Raw genomic sequence first — 19,840 nt, 5'->3', positions numbered from 1 at the left:
ACGCCGCAAGCATTGAGTGTGACTTAGCATCGAGTCGCTCCACAACATGTCTGTCCCTACCGCCAGCAGCGCACTTTACTTTGATGTTTTAATGCATCAGCGAAGCAAACAAGGTCTGGAAAGCGAGACTAAACCATTACATCTTAGAATGGGATGGCCAAAAAAGAATGGAAAAAGTCCATAGAACAAGCGAGAGAGAAAGAGACAGACAGGCTGCAAAATTGACATTGCAGAGGATGCGAGGAGAATATAGGATAAATTAATGCAAATTAGTCATTATTATAGAAAAAAGGAATGTATTTAATCACACTTCGTAATGAATTTTACAGTGTATTTTTACACAGAATTTGAACACACTACCATAACACAATCAGGATACAACAGATTTTACACAAAAATTTTGGGTATTAAGAAGAAACCCAATGATTCATCTCTGATTAAATGTTCAATCATATTTACAATTTATCTTTGCAGCAATTTTGATTTCTCAATCATCCATTGATGTTTCCCAATCAACTGTTTTGTCTGGTGCAAAACTTTGCACGAGATATTTCAGTCATTTTACCGACCCATCCAGGGATAGCAACTTCCTTCACTGTCTTCTTTTCAAACCTCCTTAAATGCAAAAAAAAATTCGCACCAGCAAAACAGTATTTCTGTAAAAGAGACAACTCATGTAAGAATTGAGCACAGTTTCTGATTTTCAGCCTAAAGAAAAAGTTAATATTTCAGGTCAAAGAGATAGTACTGTACACACAACAGACATGTGAATGTTGAACCGATTGTAGGGATGACAAAACCATGCTACACTGAAAGATTCAGTAGTGTGAGGGCGCTGTCACCTCCATGGTTAGGGTCACTACATGTGTACCGCCTGTGCCCGACTGAATCTTTGTTGAAATTCTTGATTGCTGTAACAATGTGGTATGCATGACAGCCTTAAAGCACACTATTACAGTTTGTGATATTCCAATTCAAAATATTTCAACAAAGATGTGTGACATTTTCCAATTTTTTTACGTTACACTCACTCCTGACCAAAAGTTTTGGTACAGTCAGGCAAACATGTATGCTGAAGTAAGCTGTGAGGGCGATATCTGCACCTATAATTCACTGACGGGTACAAAGTTATAAAATTTGAACAAACATTGGGATGACTGGAGTGAAAATTCACCTCTAAAATATTCTGCAATTACTGGTATAAGCTGTTCTTTTGGAAAGGTCACCACGAAGAGAAACTGGAGGGTGACAATTGGTACAAATTATTGAGCTAAAACACACTAACTTTTGAAAGTTGCAGTTCATCGCAAACATGTTTCATTTAACATGTAAAATCTGAACAATTTGAGTCTCAAAGTGAGCAACAGATCATTGTAGTATCCAAACACTCTGCTCTGAGTAGCTTCAAACATTGGCACCTCACAAATTGCCGGATATTGTACCATTATAAGAAACGAATACATCTCTGAGTAATGATTGCATTCAGATGTCGGGTAGCACTGAAAGAACTCAATAAATTTTAAATCAATCTAGGTATACTACACGATAATAAATAATTATACTATGAAAATGACACTACAGAAACTTTAAAATATTTCAGTTATGGTCCCTGTTGAGTGGTTATGAAATTATTTGGCATATACAAATTCTTGAATAACTTGATTGAAATATCTTCGTCGTGTTTGTAATTTCTTACAGAAAATATAATTGATTAATCTTAAATAGAAAAAAACAACTTTTCTATATATCACCATACTATATTATGATAGTCTAAGTAGAATTCTAAGTAGAATTTTATTTCAGAGATTGCGATATTGCTAAGACTTTCTTAGGAGACTGGAGAGGCATTGTACATTAGACTTTGGAATGCCATTAACTGGGATGTTCAATGTATTTGTAGAATACTCATTCCATTTGTCACACATGCATTTTTTTTGTTGCATTCCATGAATCATGTCAAAACGCCAAGTGTTCAACTTGGAAACACAGTTTGCCTGTGTCCAATGTCTGATTTTCTTGAGGCTACTGATTTTAAGTTTATTACTAAGATTCAATTGTGAACGATAATTCTGCATGTTGTACACAATGTGAGGTATTTGCAAAGCTCATTCTTTGTATTTCAGCATACTTGAAGGCGAACAAAACGAATGTCTTCTTTTTTGGAAGTGTTAAATACAGCTTTTGTCAGCTTCACAGAGGGCACTTTCCCAAGACACCAATGGTTTTTCAGTTGAGCAGGTTCATTGTTCTTGACTCTCGCAATACCCTGTGGTCTCTTAAATGAAATATTTTTCACTTTTAGCATTTGGGACAAGACTCGTAAGGAAGGGACTGCACACAAATGATGGTCAACTAAAATTGCAAGTTTTGGGAGTTTAGCCTATCCAATCCAGTCTCCGGCAGTGTTTTAGCTTTTCTACGACTGATGCTATTTTGTTTTGCTTGCCAATCCCATGCGATATTGCACCAAATCATGCAAATGTCAAGCTGGCTTAAGTAGCAGCACTGATTTGAATCTCTACATGTTAAAAAATAAACAGAATGCAGAAAATAGAGATCTTACGACAAATCATTCTGAATCCACTTATGAAAATGTATGATTCATAATGTTGTTTTCTAGTTCATTTGGCAACTAAACTTCTTTAGAAAATTTATCTAAACAAACACTTTAAAGAATGAATCATGCATGATCACCCAAACTGTTGAACATACTGACGAACTTTATCAAAATTTACAAAATTTCAATAAAAAAATAATCTTTTTTTGGACAAGATCTGGAATAGAACATTTATGATTGAGATATAAAACAATGATGCTGCATAAAGCATAATATTAGCAGGAAACAAATCAGGAATAAACGTGATTTTTTGATGAACTTTTATCCTGCAGAGCATTACACAATCAAGGCAAAATTATTTTAGAGACATGATTTGGCATTTCACCCAAGTTATGAAGGAAGATCACGAGATTTCTGTCTGTTCTGGAAAAAATAGATTTGCAAAAATGTGAAATTACTGGCTCATTTTTCAACAGAATATTAATTTGCACTTGATAAAATATTAGGAAAGTATATTTTTAGAAAACTCTTCATGAGTTGGTGATTTGACCGAGGCAAAATGCTCTGATAGAAGCAATGGTGTGCGGGACATTTTAAACAATTGCATTGAGGAATGTGTATAACTGGGACTTCTTAAATAAACCTGGGTCCCTATTATGACAAATATTCCAAGTTCACTCTATTTTCGCATCCAAACTGTGATCGCCTTTGCCTCTGCGTCACGTTCTTATGCTGATGGCCTTTGCTGTGACTTCGGAGCCTCCCAGAGTACACGTTCTGCACTGGCTGGAGCACGGAGCCCTTGCACGGTGAGAGTTTGCCGCCTGCGTTAATCCTGTACGACCTCCGCGAGCCGGGGCTTGGCCCCTGCCGGCTGCGTTTGGTTCCGGGGCTGAAACACGCCGCCAGAGATGACAAATCACTGTTGCTTGTATCCTCGGAGTTGCTGTCACAACTGAGCACATCCACAGCAAGTATTGCACTGAAGGTGTTTAGAGAGAGCTCTGAAGATATGTCTATTGGTTCATCAAGACCATCGTGCGTGTCCATGGACCATTCTGTAAAAATTGACAGACAAATGCCGAAAACATCAGTAATTTCTCTTTTGAATGTACAGTAATTGCATTACTATTACACTATCAAGATCACCTGTAAAAGGAACTCACTGATATTTTAATATTCTCAATTTGATACTTTTTTCCCGGAGGCTCCATTCACATTATATGGCGTGATAATTAAAATTCCTTGAAAAGCACCTTCATCTAACACCTTTAAGAGCGCATTAAAAAAAAACAAAGGCATGTAAAGAAAATCCCAGACACGGTTTTGAAGGATATTGTCAAGGCTTGTCAATGAAGAAATTCTAACCGGAAATCTTGCAGCGTGTTTGCATAAGGCGGGAAAAACCGGTTTTTTGAAGCTTCAGCAAAACGCTTGTCACGTGACTCCTATGCAAATAATGACCGTGTACTGTGCTTGGTCGGATAGCTCTATATCAGGGCTTTCAGAAAATGTATACTTTATTGGGGTTTGGGACGTGTTCAATTGAGAAAAAAATAAAAATCTTAAAGTGTCTAAAAGGTATGTAGCTACCTTAAACTTAATTTTGTAAAAATAGTGTTTCCCATGTAAAACATGTAATTTGATCATTTTTAAATCCTGAAGTTATCAAGTTGAGAATACTTCCAGGTTACTTTCAGCCAAATGATGACTACATGGCTAGTGACGTCATTAAGAAGATGTGGAATACATGGCATTCAATACACGAGGCATGTTATAACACTTTACTATTTCATGGGATAGACCATACAATGCAACCCACTTTCTACACTTTAAATCAGATGCAGAAAACTAATTTCATTGCAACTATTGTCTTTTGTAAAGTCCAAAAACCATCTCTCTATTATAAGTACCACAAATTTTGTTTTGCAAAAAGGAATACAGTCGTCGGAACAGCGCTCAAAGGTGGTATGGGACCATACGACCAATGACAACACTGAATCCAGGATACGATGGTGATTGATGAAAGTTAAAACATGTCTGTCATAATCTACATTGTATAATTTAAATGTTGCAGCTATGATGATGAGGTGCATCTAGATATCGTGCACGAAATACATTGTTTGTAAACAAGAAACTCGCACAGGCGCAGTTCCGATTAACGTTTCCCTTAAAAAGAAATGTGTCATACCTTCTTCATCAACCTCCATTTCTCCCTCGCTTTCTTGGTCCCCTTCATACCCTGTCCCAACGGAGTCAAAACTCACATTGCCAAGTTCACTTGCCAAGACACTGTTGTCATGGCCAGCCTCTGAAAGCTCAACAAACGGCGTGACAACCATGCTGTCACGATCTTTACTGAGCTCTGATTGGTCCATCCTGTGAAGCAGGAAAACATGTAACATTGAGGAATATTGTGTTTGTCCAGAAAAAGTGTGAGTCAGACAGTCACAGCTAAGAGTTAGCGTTACTTAAAAGATATATGAAGACAAATGGTTATCTAATTCCTTCAGTGAGTTTACAATGACTTGACACTGACTTCACTATGTTTTGGGGAATACATGACAGTTACATTGTCACAGATCTTTCCCCGTTTCATTTTTTCCAAGTTTTTTCCATGGATTGACAAAAATGAATCTTTCTGGACGTTGCAGTCTTCAATCCATGGTTCTCACATTAGTCCTTGTTGACACAGACTATTCACATGTTGTCAGTTCTCTATCCTCTTTTTGAACGTTGTGTACTTCATGATCAAGTTCAGAGACAAAAGCTGATAATCAACCTTCCCATTTAAGGTGCTAGGAAAGAATTAACATTCAGGTAGAAATAATGCACAGAAAATCAAACAAGTGATAAGTCTGAACTTCTGTAACAATGGCATTTTGAGAAATGTTATTTACCTCTCTTTGTTGGGTGACAGGAAGTCCATATGGCATGGTTCATCGTCCTCCCGGGTGGAGTTGTCATCAAGTACTGACTGAGCACCTAGCATACTACACAACTCTGTGTATTTCATGACCTGGATCACGATCAAAAGGAAAAATGAATTAACAAATTCTTGCTTAAAATGTCATGACTTAGTCAAGAGTAGTTGCCTATCACACCTGTGTATCGAAGTTAAGTTTTTAACATTTGCTCCAACTTTCCTCTGTGATATTTTAAACAATTTTTTTCTAAAATCAAGACTGAGTCATCATTACCATGCCTAGTAAGTGATCAGAAGAATAAATTACTTAAAATATAATGATACTTTAAACTCAACATGGCCACTGTATTATATGTCCTATTTTCAAAGGAACAAGACTGTGAAAAATTTGTGTATTCCACAGGATTTAAAATGAGTCGACATATGTAGACCAGTAAAGTATCATAGAATATGAGCATCAGGAACACTGTCTGCAAGACGCATTCTAACTAAAGACACACTCTAACTTGACTCAAACCAGTCTAGCAGACAGAATTTCTTTAACAGGGTCGATTTTTTGAAAGAGGGTACCAGGTAAAGTATTCACGACTGACTACAATTCATTCGTACCACTGATAGCGACTTAGACTTATTTTACAGAAAAAGAGAGAAACTGCCTCTTCAAATTGGGATTTATGTTAATCGGTACCAAACAGTAAGCGATCGGATGTGTGCTCAGTCAACTGAAAGTTTGAAAGACAGTTTTACTGCCTGCTTTCACTTGCTTCATCATAAGTCATTTTTCTAGAATTTGCTCACCTCCATCTTGGACACCTCCATGAAGTCACTCTCTGAGTATCTCTGCTTGATAGCCATCAGAGTCACATCTCTGTGATCTGTCAGTGATGGCTCAACAAAACTGAAAAAAAACACCAAAATAATGACATTATCTCGTATGATAAAAACTGAGAGGATTATTACTGAAGGCAGTGTGCAAGTTGATTTTACATGTACAACACATGTTACCTCTCAGATGTCAATATGAAACGATGCAAAAAAATATGATAAGCAAACAAAAAGCCTGAAATTAAAAACAATTGTAAAATCAAACATTACAACAAATCACTCAAAATAATATCTCAGAATACTTACCATTTCCTGAACAGTAGCAATGTACACGGGATTATGTCAACAACTTTGTAGCCTGTGAACTCTACCATGTGAGACGGCCATGGGAAATCTACAATGAAAGCATAATGGAAGGTTTGTTAATGTAGAGCATTTTGGCCTCCCATGGCCAATTCAGCTGTGTTTGATATTGCAGACTGCAATTCATGTACTATGGAACGCTGTTCCTACACATAGCACGATCATCTATTAAAGTAAAATAACTGGATAGAGAAGAATTTAAAACAAATCATGGTGCAAAATACAAGACATAGATACATATAACTGAATAACATTGATTTTCAGACCAGAGTGATAGATTTTGCCAGTTTGCCTTTATATATTATTCAATGTTAAGTAGTGGTAAAGGCTATTTTTGCACCAATTCTTTTCTCAGAGTTAATGTCAAGTTTCAAGTGTTAGAATCAAGATATTTAGTTCAAATTTTCAGGATAACTCCCTTAGTTAATACTTTCTCCAAAGAATATAAAAATTGTATATTTGTAGCCATGATTTTGAAATATGACACCAATCAATATCAAAATTTAATTTTTCATATTTTTTTTACATATTTGAATTTAATAATAATTGGATAGTATTAATATTACCAAATTAGTTATAAATATGTTGACACTATTAATTGTAAGATTTGTGCGGCAGGATTTGTAAATAAAATTTGTTTTTATGATTTTACATGGGTTTACATATCAAAAATTATTAAAAATTCTTTCAAATTTCAAAATGTGATTTTTCAAAAAGTACTTCAAATACAGGAAAATTGTGCCATACAAATCTTATCTGTAACCTTGTTAATAGGCTGTAAAAATTCCATGTCCATATCTCATTTCAAAGGTTGGATTAAATTGGTATAAAATTATGTAGGAAAACTGTTATTCTGTCAAAAATGTTGAAAACAAGCCATATTTGCACCCCTCTTTTGAAGTCACAGAGCAGTCTTTTTGGTTAATCTCACTTTTGACACCTCTTTGACACTCAAAGAATCTAAAAATGCATTTACAATAGCAGTCACGCATTCTAAATGCAAGCACTGCCTTGTCAAACTTTCCTGAAAAACAGTAAAAAAATGACTTTCCCTTTTCAAACATTTTTTTAAAAGCTAGGGGACCTCTGCCATAGTTAATACACTAAGGACTACTCAACTTCCTCTTATTTGGTCAGTTTTTCAGAAGTTTCAACAGGCAATAACTCTGCAATGCCTATGACCCCAAATGTCTATTTTTTTATTCCACAGAGAATGTTGACTACTTTTATGGTTTGATACAGTGGAATTTGATCGAGTGTCCGTTTTGCCTTGCAGAGCTCGACAAGTCTACATGTTGCTTATCATTAGAAAAGTGAACATTTGCAACAAATTGAGTCTTTGATGTCAGATTATACAGCGCGCGCGGCGAACGTTTCCCATACACTGTCTAGTCTACAATCATGACAGTCGTTTCAGCATGCCACTCATGCACAACAAGCTTGACACCGCACTATAGCTATAGCACATCATCAAAGTTTTCTTTCAGCTATTTGTGTACTTTGATTTGGTACAACTCAGACAAAACTCACTGGCATATTTTTCGAGTGTCGGATCTATATCTCGAGGAAAGTCCTCAACATCAACCGGACTGACTCTGGGCGTTTTATTATAGTAGAACATTGTATTTCTTCAGCAAGGTAAAGAATATTTTGAAGGCAGAGAGATATCACCGTCCCCTCAATGCTAACCCGTTGCCGTGTATGATGTTGTCCGGGAAATTAAGTGCCAAAATACAGTGAATTATTTCAGAAACACTGGGTGTGTTATTTAATGGCACAAAATGTACCGTGTTGATTGAATTGCACTTGCATGTGCAAAATCTTCAAGTCTATTTTGTAGCTCAGAGAAGTGTCAATTTAGAAAGTTTCATTTAGCTGAGACAAAAGATAAAGCGGGATTAAAGTTTCATGCAGGAGTGTTTAGCATTTTCTGGTTGACAATATTCAGTGTTGTATCGTGTCAAACTTGTTGATAGAGTAGACTGCACTGGCAATGCTACAGACTGCATGCTGAAGGAACTGTTGCCGTGATTGCTGACATCGAGAGAAGAAGAAAAGTTTTTTTAAAAGAATTTACTTGTTTCTTCATAAAGTTCCCAATTTAAAAGTAAACACCTAAAAGAAAACTGGTGATGTGCATGTAGTGCAGTGTTACTAGTAAGCTTGTTGTGAGTGACATGCTGAAACGACTGCAGTGATCGTGACGAGACAGTGTATGGGAAACGTTTGCCGCGCGCTGTAATCTAACACCAACCAAAGACGAAGACTGAATTGTTGCAAATGTTTACTTTTCTAATGATAAGCAACATGAAGACTCGTCGAGCTCTGCAAGGCAAACCGGACACTCAATCAAATTCCACTGTAGTTTTATTGGAGTTTATAACTGACGCTCTAGCCTTTACCGCCACTTAAAGAATCAGGCAGTACCTTAAATATGAAGTATTCCATAGTGAACCTATGCAAGTTTCAGGCCATGGGTAATGTGTCATTCATACAATGGCTGATAAATAATTATTCTGAAGTTTGAAATTCTTCAGGAGTCTCTCAGTCTTAGACTCGAGTACAACTTTGTTTTCAAAAAAACACACAGACTGATGCACTGGAAGACTGACATACAGAAAAGTGGGCACAATGACATTCACTACAAACCTTGCTGTAGCAGCATCCTGGAGAGGAACACGGCACTTGCCGCGATGGTTGCCGGGGAATTTGAACCAAACTCTGTGTAGAGCAGTGTCATCTCTGCTAGAAACTGGGCAAGGAATTCAGTCTGTCTGTCCACTGCAGCCAAGTTACAAAAGAGCTTCAGAAAGTCTAGTACTGTCGGGACCTGAAAATTGCAAGTCAAAAACAAACACAGATTATTAAGAAACTGTAATGAATCATCTTTGCTTTATGAAATGTCATGGTAACAACTATCAATGGTATTTCATGTAGAGTACATGAATGTGACTGAAGTAAATTTGTCAGAGTGGCACTATAATACAATATTCACTGATGGTCTGGCTTTTTTTACCCATAATTCAACCTTACCCTGATCTGTCCATGGAGTACAGCTACAATTTCTCCAATCATTCTCACTACCTCTTCATAAGCATAAGTGCCGTCTGTAAGCCATGCTGCTTCCCTTATTGTGATAATGTCTTTCTCCAGCAACCTATGGAAAAATCAAACAACACAATAAACATCTTCAAAATCGAGCTTTGTGAGCCACTGACTTTGTTTAAGCTAATGACACACCACATACTTCTTACAGAGTGCATTACCAGGAAATCTAGGAGAAAACTGCGCTTGAACATGTTTGAAGGTGGAAGTGGACCATGGTACAAATAGAACCACGAGTAGAAAAAAAACTGTCTATTCTTGTCCACACATTTATCCATGTTTTTGTTTGTACCACATAGCGTCTTCAGTGTCTGTTTTCCATGGAACACTGTCACAGTCAGAGTACCACATTGTATTCTGTAGGCCCATTAAATTGGCATTTTTTTCCAAGCATATTTATTGGGGCATAGATCTTAGATCTTCAACGACTGATCTTCCCTCTTTCAATTTTGCACTGACCTTGAACATATAACCATTGCAGAAATTCCTAGAAGTTGAAGGTTTGACCTTGTAGTTGGCTGTAACAATAGATATCTGTCAATACATCGCACTGCCGTGTGTAGCGTGAGATTGTCAAAATCCTTCATGTCTGTAACTTCAACCAACCAGTCAATTAAGATATACCTGTGAAGATGACAAAAAGAGAAAAAAATGTGTTTTGCTCATTAACCTTGATAAAAACTGTATCGCAATAATTTCTGTTTGTCCATATGTCCTGCGCAGAGATATGCAAATCTAAATTTTTGCATAAATTTCTTCAAATGTGATGCTGAACATTTTCAAAAACTTTCTAACATACACATGGATCACACAAAATCAAAAATTTGCTTTCTTGACTCCTCTCTTTTGAGGACCATTCATATTTATTTACACAGAAGATTCTTCATAAATATAGAGGCAGCCATACTAAATCGTGAATTTTAGGGGGACTGACCTACGGTATTTCCATGGTGAAATTGCAAATACTTTGGGAAATATGGCAGGAAAAATTCAAGAGATTAAAATTCCAACTTCTGCTATCGCTAAAACCAATTAGACTATGACCTCTGAACTCTTGCAAATTAGGCGGACCCTTCTGTTGAAAGAATGGCTGACGTACCTCATGCTTGCGTTCAGATTTTGTTGTTGGAAGAACATATCAGAAGTTCCCATTGGCCTTGAACTTTTCACAAGCTGACTGATGCTCTCTGCAATCTGTGGCTTCGTAAGGCCACCAAACTGGCCTTTGGAGTAACACTCGAACAAAGTTAGCTATGGGAAGGGAAAAACCAAGAGAAAGCAACCGTCAATTCTACATGAGATGTAATAAAGAAATATCACTTGAATGACAGAATAGAAATAAAAATTCAGACTTGTGTTCAAGATTTCTTGGTCATCCTAAGCATCTCAAAACATGCAATAAATTAGATTTTGAAACAGTGGGCCCACACCTTGCGTAATTGTGACATTTCAAATATAAACATCAGTATTCAGAAAATTGATGACATGTCACAATGTCAAACCAAATTGAATTTTTTGTAGTTTGATTTGCAAATTAGCATATTTTCAACTAAATTCATTCAGGCTTTGTGAACTATAACCTCCTGGGAAAGAGAGGGATTAATTTTTTTCAATATTGACAGACTTACTAAGATGGACAGACTTACTAAGATGTTGTGCACAGCACAAGTGAAGCAACAAGAGTTGACAAGTCATACCAGTACTTGTCTTATTACCTAAACTATTGGAAGAATACAGTTATCCTTTGAAGTACAGAGATTACAGTAAAAATGGCAAACTAAAATGGTAAAAGTTGCCATTGTTCACTATCCATTCTAATATCATTCATGCACAAAAAAATCACAAAGTAGGAAATCTGTGAGTCACCTTGACATCAATACAGCTGTTGTTTGCACATTCCCTGAGTTGTCTGATGCTGTTTAGACTGCAGCCTGGATCCAAACGCTGAGGATATACAAAGAGAGGTCAAACTAACAAAATGGTTGAAAAATTCTGCAAATGCATCTGGGCATACAGCTCCAGCAAACTTGCAATCTTTCATTCCAAAGATCTCTTGATTTCAGTAAATTTTGAGCAAAAGTTAACACAAAAAAGTTTTAAAGAATCTTTGGCACAAACTTACTGACAATGTTCATGTGAAATATGAAATATGCAAAATTTGTGTGTGACAGTTTTTTGGCGGGAAACGCATGGGCAGTCCAATTGCCTACACTTACATTTTGACTTTGAGCATTCTTCCATGTAACTAGAGCTGCATGAGGTGATCCATGATTGCTTGCCTTCTGGTACCAATCCATGGCTTCTTTTTGCTTTGCTTCATCCTGGAAAGGAACAAAATTTGTTCAACTGTCAAAAAAATTCAAGGTTTTATCATGCAAGTTGATCTAACATACATGGACATTTCAAGGAAGTGTAACAAAATCAAAACAGTCCAGTGCCTGAGATAGGGTCGTACATGTTCTATCCAAAACAAGTTTGCATGTGCATGAAAAATGCTTGAGATCTTACAACCAGTAATACTTACGTCAAACAGACTGAGAATTTTTGCTATGCAGTACATGGTTGATGAACTTGATGCCTGTAAACACAAAAAGCAGCAAAATGAACACTTTTAAGGTGGTATGGACAAGTATAGATTTCAAGACAACTCAGTGAATATATAACTAACAGTTGCCATGGTGTTAGTGTAGTTGCATGAGTAATAGCTATGTATTGAATGAACATTTTTCAAAAATTGAACAAGAACTTACTCAGTGAGCAACTGTACCCTCACTGTAAATCAGATTTCTTGATTGCAAGCATGGGCCAATCTTCTCCTGATGCTAAACATCTAAACACAGCTTCCTTAACTTGTACAAGGTTTCTGACCTCACATTGAATTACAGTATTTCCTACAAATTTCTTTGTGCAAACGTTATACTTGTGAACCAGATATGACAAAATATCTACATTCACAGCAATCCCAAATTCATGTGTGCTGCTAATTAATCGTATTTCTCCAAAGTTGTATTTATTTCTATGGTTTCTCTATGGAACCTGGTAAAAAGAGGATTTAAGTGCAATCAAAATGATGAGAAAACCTGTGTTAAAATACGGAATAACTCTCTGGTAGGTTTTTAGCAAAGCATGTAAGCCGTTGGATCATACCAACGCACATACAAGGATTGATCAGAGCTGGGTGGGGGACTACAAACCTTCGTTTTACAGTGGTTTTTCATGTTATTGAAAACCATGGCCTTGCAACATGTACCACTGGCTGACCATGGGGGACGGATAAACAACCACGTGAATGGCAATGGGCTGAGAGCCTCGGCTTTGCAAAAATATTTGGATGTCTGACTGCTGTTATTTGCTGCTTTGCCATCTTCTGAAACTGAAGTCAATAAAATAGAAAATATGTGAGATGTGTCATGCATGCATGATCAAAAAAGCATGTAATAATAACAAAAATAGTCTTTATTTTCAGAAACAATAACTGACAACCAAATGCCACATAAAGTTGGCGATAAAGAAATCTAACACTATTTTTTTTTGTTTTTCCTAATTAAGCAAAGTTGGTAAACGTTTGACAAACCTTGACAATCTATTGTTACACAATTTATCACAATATCAAATTGTTTGTCAATCATTGAGGACAGCTTCCCATATCTAGTTGTCCTAAAGAGTGTCTGGATATTTGTAGATAATGCCACTTGTTCAAATCTACACAGAAATTGACATAAAATTTGAAGAAATTTCTAAATGTCTAAATATGACAGAAAGTTGAATCTCCCTACAAGGACATTTTGCAGTTTCCATCACCATAAACCTCAATGCCATTGGTTTAACTCTTTACCAAAGAAGACTGCACAAGTCATCTGTTACTAATTAATGGCTTGCTCACAATTCACACCTGTTTTTCCGTTTTCATTGTATCCTAGATATGAAGTTCACACTCTCATTGTGTTTGTTACACAGGAAGCTGACAGAACAGCTGACATTTAGATGAACTGTGAATGATGGGTTGTCAAGGTTTATCAGGAAAGGGAAAGTCTACAGATGGTAGTTGACAAACTGTAAATGGACATACAAGAGCTGTTCACACTATTAACTATGTGCCAATGTCTAGACAACTCTTGCACACATTGCTGTCCAAGAAAGCCCTAGTACAATGTTTTGTTGTGGTCTATCATTTCCTTTGTTTCCTTTATACAGAGTCAAACCATGGATGGTCCAACAAATATGGCCTACCAGCAGGTTCCCGTATCATACCATATAGCACCAGATAGATGCTAGTCTTTCGCCCATGATCATTCAACCATGCCTAGCCATTGCCACATTTTTGAAAATACTATTCACTATGGAATAGTAATAAATTTTGAAAAAATATGTGAACGATTGCCCTGAATGCTCTTTAAAACTCTAAAATACAAGACAATTTTGTTTAAAAAAGTTCATTAAAAGAATATTAAGCCTCATTCTTCCTTTTAGGCAGCCCTATCACTATATCTGCAATGGGTGTAGTATTTGACCCAGGTCAGGGGACTTTGTAACAAAGGTCAAAAGTCACACCTGTAATTTACAACTCTCTACAGCATATATACTATCTTGAGGAGAGCAGGCCTCTACACTTTGTTTATGCACTTGAGTTTCTAATGAAATGTGGATTACTTTTGTCAAGACACGATTTTTAAAACAATTCTTGGGCTGGCTATCTGCCCAGATATGAACACACTCAGCACACAAGGGCCATACAGATAAGATATAAATAATCCACTTCACCCATGACTTGTCCAGACAAAGTTGCTGACAGAGTTCTGAAAACTACAGTCAGGTGAAAAGTGTTTCTCAGCATTTCTTACTCAGGTGACAGACGCATGCAATCATATTCATCAATGTCTTAGAAGAAATTCAATGTTTATCACGCAGTCCTATGATCAAACATGACCCAGCCATGTTCTGGCACAATACTTTCCGGTTGTAGGTCAGACTGACAAATTACGTAAGTTGATAATCTTTTAACCACATTATTCTTGCTTTTTATAGATTTTTTCTCTCAACCTTATTCTTTTTCATTACTCTGAAATTCATTCTGAGGTTCAAGTTCACATGTACAGATTGAATTTAGCCGACAGTATGCTCAACTTTTCGACGTAACTCGCAGACCAGTAAAGCTACTGATCAGCCAAGGGTTCAATGACATTTTGATTAGCCATTTGTTCAAACAAAACACCAACACACTCAATACAGACGCTTAGTTTTTCAAATTAAACTAGTTATTGATAGGTTTTTGAACTTGAATTTCTCATTTTAAGTGATTCAATGAGCACAAAGGAGGCATCTAACAAAATTAACCTTTGCACAGTGAAATTTTTGAACTGTTGTAGTTTTTGTCACATCAAAGGAAAACTTAACACAGAAACTACACATGAGTAAAATGTCTCTGTGTTTTGTTGATTATGAACGGACAAACAAGGTGACATAACATGATGCATAAGAAATAACGAGAATACTTACTTCCTTCGTTGTAAAGATACGCTACGCCAAGTTTTATTATTGCTTCAATATTATTATGCTCTACTGCCCTGTGGAAGAAACAAGAACAACTTGTGTTAAATGTGAGACTAAATAAAACAACTTCATTGTTCAACAGAATTCTCAAAAACTGTCCTTTTTCATCAAATAATCTTTATTTCAAGGGCAGATTACGAACTTGGGTTTGTTTTGTCACCACCATTATCTACAACTTTGAAAAGGCCTTGCTTGGAAACTGTTTTATGACTGACCAGACCACTTGGTTTTATGACCAGAAGTCCATATATATCTTTCTTTCTTGGTCTCAGACTCCATTGTAACACATTCTGTACTTGGTCCACTTGTCTGATTCTGTGTTTGTTGTTATTTTTGAGTAAGTCAGTATATGACTATGTCTACAATTTCAATTAAAATGTTAGTTCCTTTTCCTCTACACAAACTTAGACAATAATTTTTTCTATTACTCATTGGATCAAGGTGTGAATTATAGAGGAAAGGCAGCTGTTGCATTGATAATGCATTCATACACGTCCCAACAATTGAGAATTGGAATTTTCTGGGTGATGGGAAACCAACAGGTGGGCAAAAAATTCAAAATAATGGAAGACAACTAAAATGAGTTCAACATGTCACAACATGGAAATTATGAAAATACTTTTGTCTGAATCCCACGCATATCTCACCAATACATTGACAGTTAAATTATATCACTTTTTTAACTATCTACAATCTCTCCCCACTGATTAAACATCAGATTATGACGATACTAAAGATTTCATTTACTGCTTCTTGTAAGTTTTGATCAACCATGAGTATAACATGGCTTTGGGTAGATCATTGATTTGTCTACCAAAGGAGAAAATGCCTTCATACTGAAAAATTTGCTGGTTACATTTCTTTCAAATTCGAAGAAAAACCATGCTAGATTTCAGAAACCATGATCAAAAGACAAAGACATTCTCAGCTGCAGTCTTCAAGGCTAAATTTGCACAAATAAAATAAAAACTGACAAATGAAAAGTTTTATACTATAAAATTAAAAAGGACCAAAAACGCCATTGGTATAAAATTTGAAGAGCACACATTTGGAATATTGCCAGCACTGAAGGTGTATAAATTCAGTACAATTGATAAGAGTAAGAGCAGAGCATCACAATTCAGGTTAAACTTTACAATAAAAGGTGTTACAAAATAAAAAAGGGTCCTTGGAAACGATAAATAATTGCTGTTACTTATTAAAAGTGAGGTGAAGAGGAAATGTCTAACGTAAAACATGAAAACTGATATGGAATTTTTTAGCTTGTACCTAGAGGGCACAGAAACATTTCTGTAGACCTTCACACACACCGTTACTTGGATTCTATTCAAGAATGCTACCTAGCACTTGGCACTCTTTCAAAACACTCAGCAGCGCTTCAAACTGATAAATTCAAATGATATTATCAAAATTTCGGTTAAAAGAAGCTGTTAAATTCCAAAGGTTGTTGTTTTTTTGTTTTGTTATCATTTTTTTTTATTTCACTTTACATGAAATTTACAACAGACATCTGGACAGCTATTCTACATTTTTCATGCAGCAAACAAGCGCATAACCTTATCCAAGGTCAACTCAACCATGTTAAAATCTCTAGAAATGATGTTCAGAGAAAAAGGAAATTCATTTACTCATACTTGTCCATATCTAAATATGCTTGCCTTGTAATAAAACTACAAACAAAAGAAATATGACTTCTTTGATGTCCCAGGGCTTTATGGATCACAGGTAAATCCATCTAAAAACACACAGAGATCAAATAAAAACACCCAGGACTGACCTTTCAAAATGTGTTCTGTTTCCAGGTGATGGCCACTCGCCATGAAAATGGACAGTCGACCAGATGCTCGGGTTACTGTCGATAAGGTTTCTGAACTTGGAATGCACCTGAGGTCAAGATCAAACATTAAAAAGCCTGTGTACATTTTCTGAATCCACAGGGGGACGATAAACCTTTTCATTCTAATTTCCACGATTCAAGGAGGGTGCTTAAATTTGGCTCTAAAATTTCTATTCATTAATGATTGCTTCATGTTTGTAAACTTCTATAGAAGTTCATATTCAGGTCATGTTTTTCCACAATCAATATTTCTGTAAATATATCAAGAAAAATAACCATTTTTTCAAATACAGAAACTCAAAATCCGGCACAACAGTGTCAATAAAATATTTTCAATAGTATTGGTTTCTTCCACTTCCAAATGTCAAAAAATTTCAAATAATAGTCAATAAATCCTTTTTTTAAAATAACAGACCACGGTAAATGAAATATAGATACATAAAGAATCAACAAACACTTTACGAGTCTGAATTTACACAGTACTTTCACGAAATACCGATGGTAGTACTTACTGCGCGAACTGATAGCAGGTCCCTGGCTGGCAAGCCGGCGAACAGTAGGAGTTGAACTTCTTCAGGTAAACACCAAATATTATATTTGCTTCTTGTAGATCGTGTTCTGGGAACGCGGTTTCTTCTCTGCTCTGTTATACGAAACACATATTTGTTTGCGTAATTTTGATTCATAATGACTACCTGGAACTGGGTGATTCTTTCCAGTGGTAACCGTTCGCAAAAATCTGTGGGTACCTCCCTGAGACCGTTGGTGGGTGACGCCGTCCTGAGTTCGCAGCCGTTGGCGTTCAGGACACTGGACTCAATACCGGTCGAGTTAACGGGTTTGGCCGCGCCGACCAGACGTGTCGTTAAAATCAAACACAAAGAATCAGAGCGTAGAAACACCAACAGGCATTGAATGAAACAGCAAAGTTGCACTGCCAACGAGAGAATAATCGCGTTGTGGGTGAAAATCCAACGTAATCAGTTGCGGCGTCTAAGAGTTTTTCAAATGACCCGCCAGTAAACGACTCGCTAATGAGATGCACACACGTTGGACGTCTGACGAGAAACCGCCGCAAATGCGTTCAGGAGCTCAAAAATTACAGGTAAAATGTGAAGAAGAATTTTGTATAAATCGGTCGATGACGCTTTGCGAGTATATTCAGGAAGATCAGTGATTGCTTGTGGTAGGTCAAATTTCGGTGAAGCCCGCCAACGTCAAGACGTTGGCTAATTACCATACAAGAAGTTTACCGGAAGTTTAACGAATGTTTGCCGATACCGTGCAAAAACTGCTCCCCCGAGTCCCTGACACGTTAATTTTGACAGTGACGACAACAATAAATTTTCTTTCGACCAGAAAATTTGCAATCATACACCTCATTCCCACAAAACTCTAATTTTGCTCGATTTCGGAAAGGGAGGGAAGCGGTCTATACAGCTGACCGTTGAACCACAACACTTTGTACTGGCCATTTAACTGACCGGCGGCGCGGGATCAAAACGATACAGGCCGATTTACGCCTCTTACAAAAAGTCTTGGCGAGTAGCAATGGTGAGAGCAGGCAAACTGAACTTGTACTTACCTCTCATTGTGATTCCCTGAGAAATGACAGCGCAAAAAGAGAAGGAAAGGGAGAAGAGCGGCTGAGCAGACGGAGAGTCGTTACGAACACTGCCACTACACTAACTGATTGCATACATGTGTTGTCCGTTACAGTGGAACGCGTTCGTTGATTGGTCAGAATGCGTTCTCGCATAATTAGGTAAACAACCGTTTCATAACAAAAGAACATCGACTGCGCCCCGCTCAAGCGCAATATTTACTCACTGCACTGGTGACTCAGGTGTGGTGATGATGTATCTATAACAGGTTCGGTTTCTTATAGCTGTGGTCGGTGCAAATGTCATTTGTAATCGTTCTCAATTCTAACAGGAATATTTCAACTAACTAATCATGGAAATAATTTTTCCATAGTAACATTAAGAAGACAGCATCGTGAAGTAGCTGACCTATTATTAAACTGCCGTAAATTAATTTTCTGAGTAAATTAATGTTCGAAATATTTTCGCCTCTATTGGTCATTTCAGAACGTACGGATAGTAAAACATATCACCTCTGCCCTGGGGACTTCATAAAAGTAATTATGTTCCCTAAAAGCCACTTATTTGGTCTAAGTTTGTTGTAAACACAAATGTAGCGATTCTTGTTGGGACAGGTTCCCCGTGTGAATAGAAAGTTGAGCAGCAGGTGTCTGGACGCTATTCATTGAGTGCGGGTGAACTCCTTATCGCCTCTTAACGTTGGTGAAAAAAGAAACAGCTTGAATGTTTCAACGGACAAGTTGTCCCCTACTTTTCAGACGGGCAGCGATGAGCGTTTGTTTAATCGCTTGTCAGATAAGGCGCTACTGAACAGACGCGGTCATTGAGAGAGACAGACACAACCGCTGACGACCATTCGGTTATTTTCACACGAGAGTTATCGGTTTGGTATTTCGACGCGTAGTGACAATAGCACCAACCGCCGTAACACCGAAAGCAATAATTCAGGTTCTGTCACCAAAGCGTGTAATTATGGCTAGAGAAGCCGTAGTGTAATAATGGTCGTTATGAACACATTTCTTGTCCGTGCCTGGGAGGATTAATCGAATAGCGATCTTGTCGTTTTGTGGTTC

At 37.0% G+C, this 19,840-nt stretch overlaps 1 protein-coding gene across 1 annotated transcript; it reads right to left on the bottom strand.

The window, feature by feature from the left end:
- Positions 1 to 276: 276 nt before the first annotated feature.
- On the bottom strand, positions 277 to 18,871 carry LOC139151096 (cyclin-F-like). Its single transcript, XM_070723634.1, has 17 exons — positions 18,749 to 18,871; positions 17,676 to 17,806; positions 17,104 to 17,210; positions 15,273 to 15,340; positions 12,971 to 13,149; positions 12,301 to 12,354; positions 11,993 to 12,097; positions 11,643 to 11,720; positions 10,876 to 11,027; positions 10,236 to 10,400; positions 9,705 to 9,828; positions 9,321 to 9,501; positions 6,615 to 6,702; positions 6,282 to 6,381; positions 5,458 to 5,576; positions 4,749 to 4,936; positions 277 to 3,615 (listed from the first exon to the last, which is right to left on the bottom strand). The coding sequence occupies exons 1-17, from the start codon at positions 18,753 to 18,755 to the stop codon at positions 3,212 to 3,214; spliced, it is 2,250 nt and encodes a 749-aa protein (XP_070579735.1). The 5' UTR covers positions 18,756 to 18,871; the 3' UTR covers positions 277 to 3,211.
- Positions 18,872 to 19,840: the final 969 nt, after the last annotated feature.

Source organism: Ptychodera flava, chromosome 15 (assembly GCF_041260155.1).
Source record: "Ptychodera flava strain L36383 chromosome 15, AS_Pfla_20210202, whole genome shotgun sequence".
Lineage (NCBI taxonomy): Eukaryota > Metazoa > Hemichordata > Enteropneusta > Ptychoderidae > Ptychodera > Ptychodera flava.
This window is presented reverse-complemented; position numbering and strand designations above follow the sequence as displayed.

Coding starts and splice junctions, on each gene's coding strand:
- LOC139151096 (XM_070723634.1), bottom strand. Junction 10,401..10,875: donor AATCTGAACGCAAGCATGAG/GTACGTCAGCCA, acceptor TCATCTTCACAG/GTATATCTTAATTGACTGGT. Junction 6,382..6,614: donor TTGCTACTGTTCAGGAAATG/GTAAGTATTCTG, acceptor GTTTTTTTTCAG/TTTTGTTGAGCCATCACTGA.